The sequence below is a fragment of the Panthera leo genome, chromosome E2 (genome assembly GCF_018350215.1).
Source record: "Panthera leo isolate Ple1 chromosome E2, P.leo_Ple1_pat1.1, whole genome shotgun sequence".
NCBI classification, from domain to species: Eukaryota; Metazoa; Chordata; class Mammalia; order Carnivora; family Felidae; genus Panthera; species Panthera leo.
The window spans coordinates 58,068,453-58,078,471 of NC_056693.1; the positions used below are offsets into that span (position 1 = coordinate 58,068,453).

Sequence of the window (10,019 nt, forward strand, 5' to 3'; positions counted from 1 at the left end):
ATGTTAATCGTCCGGCATGACGGGGGAGGAGGCTGTCGGCAGAGGAGGTCCGGCCCCCTCCTCCTCCCGCAGGGGTCGGGATTCGGCCAGCAGGCCCGGGGTGAGAGCGGCTGTCCCCCCCGACCTGCACATCCCGTCTGCCCAGGAGGCGTCAGGGGCTGCTCCAGAACAATGTCTCTTCTCCTGCTGGAAACCACCAGTCCTGTTGAACTCAGCCTCTTAGCCAGAAGCTGGGGCCAAGGCCAAGTTTTCCCGGCTTGTTGGGCTAGGCTAGGCTCAGGGCCCAAGAAGTATTTCCCTCCGCCACTTGCCTTGTGAGGGAGGACGAGGGGGTGCCCCGGGGTGCTGCTCTCCACATGGGCGTGCCCTGAGCCTTCGGTGGGGACTTGAGTGTGCCTGTCCCCTCCCGAGTAGTGGACCCAGATGGCAGGAGGGACCGGATGCGCACGAGTGGCCTTGGGTTGCCGAGGACACAGCCCCAGGCCTGTGTGACGAATGTCCCTGCAGAGGGATCCGCTCAGGCCGCCTCAGCCTGGTCACTTGGGATCCGAGGGAAGCCTGCCGCCTGCCTCCTGCATTTCCCACTGCCCCCCTCCCTCCCCCCTGCCTCGAAGTCCTAGGACTAGGGGTTAATGCGCGTTTACAGCTGGGGTAAAAGGAGTCTGGGTCGTGGGGTGCGCCGAGGGGCCGGCAGGGCTTGGGCTGAGGGGGCGCGTCTGCACACACGTCCCAGAGACGCCCCGCGTGTGCGTCCGCCCGAGCCCTGAGGCTCCCGGCCCGGCTGAACGGGGCCGTTCTCGCTGCCAGGGTACTACTACGACCTGGACGACTCGTACGACGAGAGCGATGAGGACGAGGTCAGGGCCCACCTCCGCTGCGTGGCCGAGCAGCCGCCGCTCAAGCTGGACACGTCCTCCGAGGTATCTGGGATCCCCTCCCCGCCGGGCCGGGCCGGGCCGGGGGCCGGGGGCCGGGCTGCGGGCGCCCCCATCAGTGCCTGCTCCTTGGCCTCGCTCCCACCGTCCCGGTCAGCCCCACACCTGCGGGACCCCTGCGCTCTGACACCCCCCGCCCCCGGCGAGCCGTCGGCCCCAAGTTCGCCCGCGCGTGGGCTTCAAGGACTCCAGGAGGGCCCCTGGGACGGTGGAAGCAGGCCACGGCCGGGGCTTTCAGACTCCTTTGTTTTCTTTCCCGATCTAGAAGCTAGAGTTTTTGCAACTTTTTGGCTTGACCACCCAACAGCAGAAGGAGGAATTGTTGACCCAGAAGCGGAGGAAGCGGCGGCGGATGCTGAGAGAGAGAAGCCCGTCACCCCCGACGGTTCAGAACAAGCGGCAGACGCCTTCGCCGAGACTCGCACTGTCCACGCGCTACAGCCCCGACGACATGAACAACAGCCCCAACTTCGAGGAGAAGAAGAAGTTCCTGACGATCTTCAACCTGACTCACGTCAGTGCCGAGAAGAGGAAAGGTAGGACCGGGCGCGGGGCTCGCGGGCGGCCACGAGACTGCGGAGAGGCAGGGGCCGTGGGCCCCCGGGGAATGTCCCGCACCTCGCTCTTGGTGGAATCTGAGAACACGGGGGCCCAGGGCTCTCTCGGTTCCCTCCGGTGCCAGGGAGGCAGCCGCTCGGCTCTCACGCGCCTGCCCCGGGGTCTGTCCCGCATCTAACTTCTCTCCATCCCGGACGCAGATTGCCCTGGTCAAAGCGCGTTTGCTCTTGTCGCGTCCCGGGTGGAACGGAAGGCTTGGGGGTGGGTGGGGCGGTTCTGTATGTAAAAGTCGCTGCGAGCCGGGCTTGCAGTCAAGCCACTCTTGTCACTTGTCAGACCTCCTGGCACCTGGGATGGCAGGCGGGGCAACCCCGCAGCCCCGGGTGCAGGGGGAGGCGCGCCTGCCTGCGCAGTGGGCGTTTCTGCTTGGCGGGTGCCCACGGGAGGCTTCTTGTTCCGGCCACAGTGGGCTCGGGGCTGTCTGTGCCGCCCGGCCAGTCTGCCCTGGAAAACGCTTCCAGATCCTCCCGGCCACCCCTCCGTGTAGGGGCCGACTCTTTGGGCCAGAACGTAGTGCAGAAGCGGGGTGGGGTCTGAACACTTTCTGGTATCCCTTTCCTCGGTCTGCCCCACACGCTCGCTTACTTAGCTCCAGGATGTGGGTTCAGCTGAGAACCCGGCCTGTCTGGGGAGCTCGTGTGCACGCTTCCAAGCCCTCCTCGCTGACCCCAGGCGGTCACTTCTCTCTGGAAAGAAGTCGGAAGGAAAGCGGACCTGCTTCCCGGTGCATGTAGTTGGCGTGCGGCGATTTCCTTTTCGTTCTTAACCAGGAAACTGGGGGTCTTGCTTTCTCTTAAAGAGACGGTGACATGGAGGGCACCAGGACCAGTCCCTGGGAACAGCCACAGTTCTGTTTGTAAAAGAGCATCTTTTTGCCTGACCTGAGTCCTCGCGGGAGCCACCGGTGATGCAGCCACTTCGGCAGGGACAAATGCCCCTGCAACGAGAGCTCGCAGTGGCAGACATCACAGGCTCTGATTCCGTCTCAGTAGATGGCAAGCGTCCTGGGCCGCGGAGAACGCGCCCCGAAGCAGCCTGGACTTCCGGGGTGCTGGGTGGATCTTCGCGGTGGTCCTTCTGTGTTGGAATTTTTTTTTTTTTTTTTTTTTTCTTTTAAGTAAGAACACATCCTCGGAAGTCCTCTCAGAAGGTCATAGGAACCCGTTATTTTGCTGTTGCACACACAGCGATCTTTGGGATGCATCTCTAATGCGATGCAGAAGCTGAGCGGAATCTGGGCTCCCCCTAAACCGAAGGTTTCTTTCCTTAAACACAGCCTGTCCCTTGGTGCTTGCTTTGCTCCTGGTTTAGAGAACCTGCAGCTGCCGGGCACGGCCTGGGCTGGCCGCCTGCTCCCCTCTCCTCTCGGAGGTGCTACGACCGTGCTGTTAATCTCGGGCTGCTTTTCTCATAGACAAAGAGAAACTTGTTGAAATGCTCCATGCCATGAAGCAGAAGGCACTGTCCGTGGTGGTGGCGGACCCGCTCAGGAACTCTCCGAGGGACAGTCCTGCTATCTCCCTGAGCGGTAAGGCCCAGGGCGGGAAGGACAGCCCCTCCCGCCCCCGCCTGGGACTGTCCCACGGGCTGCCCGAGGTCAGAGGCGGCCGCTCAGGGTCTCTTCTTCATCACGAATCTTTTCCTCCTGGAAAGGGTGTCTCTCGGTCTCTCTCGCTCCCTCCCTCTCGCTCGCTCTCTCTCTCTCGCACAAGCTTCCTGCACCATCGGGAAGGCTGTTCTCTGGACGGAGCAGGAGAGCGGGAAGTCAGAGCCGGGAGCCCAGGGGGCGGGTCCCGGCTTCTGTGTGGCGGGGCTGTGTGCTGCCGGTCGGGGCAGGCCACGGCCGTCACCGCCAGGGCCTCGGGAGCCCCAGGCCCCGTGTTTCAGCACCTGCTGCGGCCCTGCATTCTCGCTGCTCTTTAGCTTCTCTGTCTTGCTTGTTCTGCCCTCAGGCCTCTCCGACACCTGCTTTCACACCTCCTCCTCTCTCTCTCTCTCTCATGCTACGCTGCCGAGTGGAGCAGGAAATCTTTATGGTCCGGCCCTGCTCTCAAATCCTAACGTGGTCTTTCTTGTCGGGTTGGGCCTCGTGACTTCTACCTCTTGGTAGCCACTTGCTTCCTCCTTCAGATTCTCTCTCTTCCCAGATGCCTTCCTGGGGCGCCTCTCAAGGACGGACTTGCCGCTGAACGCAGCCCCACCTTCCAACCACACGCGCTCACGAGGACGTTTCATTACACGGTCCCCCGGGTCTCTGTCCTTTGTGCTAGGTCTTTCTTAAACGTAAGCTCTGGAGGTCAGGGTCGGCCTGTTGGCTTGGCGCTCTTAACATCTCCCTCGCTTTCTGTCTCTAAAAGAACCAGCCACGCAGCCAACCTCTCTGGATGCGGAGAAGCCTGTGGGTGTCGCTGCTTCCCTGGCTGACGTCCCAAAGGCCACGGAGCCTGGGAGACCGGAGCAGCTGCGGCCCCAGGAGCCCGCTCCTGCCGGCGGCGAGAAGGCCAGGCTGAGCGAGGCCCCCGGGGGCAAGAAGGGCGTGAGCATGCTCCATTACATCCGGGGCCCCGCGCCCAAGGACATTCCCGTGCCGCTGTCCCACAGCATCAACGGGAAGAGCAAGCCGTGGGAGCCCTTCGTGGCGGAGGAGTTTGCACATCAGTTCCACGAGTCTGTGCTGCAGTCCACCCAGAAGGCCCTGCAGAAGCACAAAGGTAACGAGGCGGCCCGGCCCGGCCCTGCTCCCGCGTCACTGCGGCAGCTGGGGCTCGCCCCTTAAGCTCGGCGCGCACGGGGCCCCTGCGGCGGGGCCGAGAATTCTCCGGTGCCGGCGGGAGCCCGGGTGATGCTGGTGCCCCCGGTCTACCGACCGCCCTCCAGGAAAAGTTAGCAAGTGACGCCGTCTGAGTTGAGTCAGAAGCGCTTCCTTTCAGTTAGGCCAGGTGAGGGGCCTCCCCCGCACGGATAGGATCCGGTCCTTCTGTAGCTCGGTGACTTTGCGCCATTGCCACACAGACTCGCCCGGGAATCTCCCCGCCCTTTGATGACTAGACCCAGCAGGTGTTTGCTCCAGCGACCCCAGAGAGCGTTTTGTAACACCTGAGCCCCCACGCTCCCTGCCCTCAGACGATTTGGTGGGAGAACAGGGGTCCCGACAGCTGGTTCTCACGGAGTCCGAGGTTGAAACTGGTTAGGAAAGAATCCCCGGGGATTAAAGGACTACGGACTTTGAGAGAAACTTGCGTGTGCCCCAACAGCCAGGAAAAATAACTGGGTTATTAGGCCCACGCATGTCTGTCCCTGCCAGCCCTGGGAGCTGGATAGAGGACGTGTCTGTGGACTCAGGTCGGGTGCCGGGTCGGCGCCAGCCGAGTTACCGCTGGCATCGGCGATGCCAGGATACCCAAAGGCAAAGGATGGCCGTTTTCGCAGTGAGAATCGGGCGCGCTTCACTGGATGCGTGTCATGAATTCGCTGCGAAGAATTCTCCTTCACAAGGAGAGCGTGTTTGGACGAGCTGGCTCGGGGAAAGGCCCCGTGCCCTTCCCAGACACACCTCGCAGAGGCTTTCCTGGGGCCCCAGGACCCGCGTTTCCTGCCTTCTTTTACACCGGCCCTTTTCTTGACGTGTAACGTGCGGCCGTTTCCTCAGGAGTTTGTTTTTTAAGTTTATTTTGAGAGCAGAGCAGGGCACGTGCTTTGAGCGGGTGAGGGGCAGAGAGAGAGTCCTGAGCAGCACAGAGCCCAGTGTGAGGCCCGGTCTCACAGACGGCGAGCTGGAGTCAAGTCACTTACCCGACCGAGCCACCCGGGTGCCCCATTTCCTCGGACAAGTCCACCGAGCGCGTCCCAGAGGCCCGCAGAGGCTGCTGTCTACACTGGAGGCGCTGTGCCCGCGTTAGAACACGCCCCGCCGGGCCGTGGTTCGAGGCGGCGCACGCCTCCCGTAAACGGGTCCCAGTAGCAGCTGACGCTGGATGTGACTGGGGGGGACTGCGGGACCCTGGGGCTTGGCGCGGCAGGGATCACACCCTCGTTGGGACGCAGTGCAGGGCTGTCGCGGTCTCTGTGGCTCGGCGACCTTGCCGCGGATCGCCATCTTGGATCTCCGAAGGACGCGGGGGCCCGTGACCTGCCCGTTCTCCCCCCGCAGGGAACGTGGCCGCGCTGTCTGCGGAGCAGAACCACAAAATGGACACGGCCATCCACTACAACATTCCCGAGCTGCAGTCGTCCAGCCGGCTCCCCGTGCCCCCGCACAACGGGCAGCAGGAGGCCCCCACCGGGAGGAAGGGCCCCGTCACGCAGGAAACGGACCAGGCCTCGGAGGACGACGACGAAGACGGGGAGGAGGAGGACGACGAGCCCCCCAGGCGCAAGTGGCAAGGGATTGAGGCCATTTTTGAAGCTTATCAGGAGCACCTAGAAGGTATGGGAGTGGGCGCAGGGCCGCGGGGAGGTGACAGAATGCTGACTGGACCGCCCCGTCCCTGTGGGACCTCACTGCTAGCCCTGGGGACGGTTTGTGCGTGGTGACCCGGGCGCTCGGGGACTGTCCTCAGCCACTCTGCCTGTTTCAAGAACTGTTGTCAGGCTTCTGCAGGCGCCCCAGCTTCCAGACATGAGGCCCCTGTCACCGGACAAGCTTAAGTACCGCTTGTCCCCACCCAGCGTGACGGCCCCACCTGGGCCGTGCTTTCTGTGCCGTCTGCCGCCATACTTCTAAATATCCCATCGGCCCTGACTGTGGCCGCACACACGGGGCCTGAAAACAGAAGAAGGTGTGTTAACTCAGCTGAGTGCCTCAGGGCTGCTGGCGGTTCCCCCACAGGCTCGTCGCCCTCGTGGGGCAGCGGGTGGGGTCACGAGGCTTGGGCGCTATCCTTGGGCTTCTGGCCCTCTGCCTCCTTTCCCTGCCCCTCGGTTTCCTCAAGAGGACTCCCGTGACCTCCCAGGCTGCAGTGCCGCGGCCCCCAGTGCTCCCCCTCCTGGCTGGAGCGGAGTTGGGGCGCACCAGTCATGGCTGGCAGAGTTCGGTATCCAGAGCCAGCGTAGAGCGTTTTTTATTGTGACGGAGCAAAGCGAGTCCAGCGTCTCTGGGTTTGTTTTTTGGTGCCCTGTTTGGGAATCCCTCTCTGCCCCCAGGACGTGATGATTCTGTCCATTTCCTTAAATTCAAGTTTCGCGTTTCTTATGCCTAGAATTCATGTAACCTCACCGTTCCCACCTGGGCAACCCCTTATCCTGGCGGGTTTCGGCATCCTCCTGGCCGCTCCCCGTGGGCCCCCTGCTCTCGGCTGTCCGCAGGCACTCACCTCTCGGACAGCCCCCCTGTTCTTGGCCCTTGGGCTTCTCCCAGGGGTTTCAAGATCGCCGCCTTGTTTGCGCCACCCAGAAAATCCCTGTGCAGATTTTCAGTTGTGTTGAATTTACAGATTGGGGGAGAATGGATCTTGTTGATGATGATGTTTTTCCGTGAATCTGGCATTAAATTGCATTAAGTGACTTTTGCTGGTTTTTTGCCGTGAGCGGGGCCTTTTTTATTAGACTGATTTAGGTACCAGTTGTGTTTTCCAGTTTGTGTGGTCCCTTATTCCTTAGGTAGTCCTAGCGGGTCAGACCTTCTGTGATAGTTTAGTTCTCTCCTTGAGCTCTGGGCTCTTGAATTGAACAGAGAGTGGCAGTGACAGAGAGCCGCTTCTCTGGTTTCTGAACCTTGGGGACAAAATAGAGGTCCTCATTCCTGCCGAGTTGGCCGCAGAGGACTTGTCAGAGTTAGTGTTTCCGGTGGAGAGTTCAGCTTTCGTGTTTTCTGATGTCGCTGGTTCCAGGCTGCATTCGTTAGCGCTTTTAACAACTTCAATCTGTGTTCTGAGGGGGCAGGAGGCTGCTTTTAGTGCCCCTCCTTGCACTGTCCCTTCTGTGGGCTGTCCGCTTGCTCTCTCGGGTCTCCCTTCTCAAAACGCTTCATAGGAAAGCAGGGACTTGTCCTTGACCCTTGCAAGTTTGAAGTCACTCCTGTGAAAAGCAGGCCCAGTATCTTGTGGCAAGGCAGAGATTTTACTAATTAGAATTCTATTTTCGGTTTCTAAGTTTACTCTGGCCTCGTAGCAGCTTATTACAAGCTTTCAGACCTCTCACTGTACCCTTCCTTTTGAAAAACGTGTTTTGCAACCACCACTTTCCCCTTAAGGAGTTCCTAGTAGCCTTGTGGCCACCGGGCTGGGTTTCCCTGTGCCCATCAGAGGGCGGGGAGCAGTGCAGCCCCGAGGAGAGCACCGCAAGAAGGGCGACCCCGGCCAGGCCCGTGGCCCCTACACACACACACACAGCAGCTCGACGCGGCTTGTCTTTTCAGAGCAAAATCTGGAGCGGCAGGTGTTGCAGACGCAGTGCAGGCGGCTGGAGGCACAGCATTATAGCCTCAGCCTCACAGCCGAGCAGCTCTCTCACAGCATGGCGGTGAGTGCCCCCGGGGAAGAGGGGCCGGGGTGGGGGGCGGGCAGGTTCCTAAGACACAGCCAGCTTCGTGGAGCCTAAGCTTGCGTCTGTCCCCCCTACAGACAAGTTTTGAGGGGTGGGAATACTGCTCCTAGGAGGCTAACAGGTGTAGTCTTGGGCGGGGAGTTCAGGAGCCCGAGGGTTCCCCAAGATTGAGCTAAGGAGGCAGGTACTGTTCACGTACAGGGTATTGGTTCTGGAAGGGAGAAGAGGCTATTTGCATATCCCTTTGGGGGAGGTGTTACCCGTATGTCTCCCCCTACGGTGATTGGCTGCGGGGGATGGAAGATGATATTACAGGGGGAGCAAAGGCTCTCGCACCCCAGCCCCCTTCCTCCTGCAGCCGATGACTGGAGCGACTCCCCGGCATCCTCCCGGCCCTTGGGGACGTGGGGTGCAGCTCTTGGCCGGTCCTGAGCAGCCACCGTTGTGTAGTATCGGCTCATTTTTAAAATCTCAGGGTTGGTGTTGAGCCAGCAACAGACCCTGGTTTCAGGAGACGGCCCAGATACTGGGAGAACCCAAGGCTTCGGTCACGGTTTGAACTGGTTCTTCCAGAGACCACCGCCCGAATCCTGAGCTGGGAAGGGGAAGCTTCCAGACTAGAGGTTGGCGCATTCATGCCTCACACACACTTCCTTACCGTGAGATGAGTGTTTTACCTGAATCAATCTCTCTCTCTCCAGGAGTTGAGGAGCCAGAAACAGAAGATTGTTTCCGAGAGGGAGCGACTCCAGGCAGAACTGGATCACTTAAGGAAGTGCCTTGTGTTGCCTGCAATGCACTGGCCTAGGGGTTACTTTAAGGGATATCCTAGGTGACGGTTTCCCTTGTGCTAGGCCGAACCTATAGTATAGAAATATTATCTATTTTATTACCTTGAATATTTAATATTTTTCACTGGGAGGTTTGAAGCTTAAAATTTAACAAAAAGAAAAAAAAAAAAAGAAAAAAAAAAGAGAATGTGCCATGCATGAAGCAGAGGACTCCAGGCCCCAGAAGAACGAACCCGCCTTGACTTCAATGCAACGGAATCACCTTTGTCATTCAGCGAGCAACCGACTAGGACGCCCATCGTTCTTTTTGTTTGGTCTTTTCTTTTCTTTTTAAAGGTGGTTTTCTTCTTCCCCCACGCCGTTATTTTCTAGTCTGAAAGTGAAGGCTCCCTTACCAACACTAAAACTGTATCCTTGAGGGCCCCTGGGTGTGGAAGAATGGATCAGACCGACTGTGTTGGGTTTCTGGTGTGGCCACACGGCTCCCCGCCTCCTCGAGCCCCCCCCCTCCCCCCCCCCCCGTCCCGGGGTCGGCCTCGCTCCTCCCCAGGACGGAGACCGGCTTCGGCAGAAGGAAGGTGGGGTGCATTTTCCTGGTAAAGGGCTTGTTTGTTTGTCACTTGTCTGCAAAATTCTCTTCGAAGCAACAGGTCCTAGGAGCCCACAAAGCACCAATACCGAAGCCTCACCCACAGGCTTTTCCCCGGAAAAGCTCTTATCTAAAGTGCATCACCCAACTGAAGGTACCTTTTTATTACTCGGTGGGGGAAAATGTACAGAGCTCTATGTATACATACGTTCACACCCACGAAATTGTTACTGCGGTGGGTTGTGTTTTCATACAAACGTAAATTTTGAGAGAAAAGTCAAAGGTGCTTCAGCCTTGTACTGTGTATATATATTAAAAAAAAAACAAAGTTTTGTATGTTTTTATTACTTTAATTATTGTTATAAAAAGCCTGCCATTTTTAAATATGTGGTTTGGGGGGATTTTTGTTTGTTTGTTTTCCTGTTTGGGGGTTCTGTTTGTTTTTTTGCTTTTGTTTTCCTGGGCAAAAAAACTTGCTTTTAGTGTTTGTACTGCTGCTGGTCAGGACATTAAACTATTGAAGTGTTTTTAACAATTAAAGAAGAAGAAAAGTAAAAGAGCTTACCACTGGCGCCTATGCGATCACTTCATTTTTGAGTTGCA

At 58.9% G+C, this 10,019-nt stretch overlaps 1 protein-coding gene across 12 annotated transcripts in view; it reads left to right on the top strand.

The window, feature by feature from the left end:
- LOC122209197 (genetic suppressor element 1) overlaps window positions 1-9,233 on the top strand; it is a 122,540-nt gene extending 113,307 nt beyond the window's left edge. For 11 of the 12 annotated variants that reach the window (XM_042920969.1, XM_042920961.1, XM_042920970.1 and 8 more), the window contains 7 exons: window positions 808-920; window positions 1,201-1,471; window positions 2,968-3,081; window positions 3,911-4,264; window positions 5,704-5,979; window positions 7,909-8,012; window positions 8,738-9,233. In XM_042920969.1, coding sequence (XP_042776903.1) covers window positions 808-920; window positions 1,201-1,471; window positions 2,968-3,081; window positions 3,911-4,264; window positions 5,704-5,979; window positions 7,909-8,012; window positions 8,738-8,872 — 1,367 coding nt within the window. In that variant the 3' untranslated portion in view covers window positions 8,873-9,233. The remainder of the gene's footprint in view (window positions 1-807; window positions 921-1,200; window positions 1,472-2,967; window positions 3,082-3,910; window positions 4,265-5,703; window positions 5,980-7,908; window positions 8,013-8,737) is intronic. The other variant, XM_042920960.1, reaches the window with a different exon arrangement.
- Window positions 9,234-10,019: the final 786 nt, after the last annotated feature.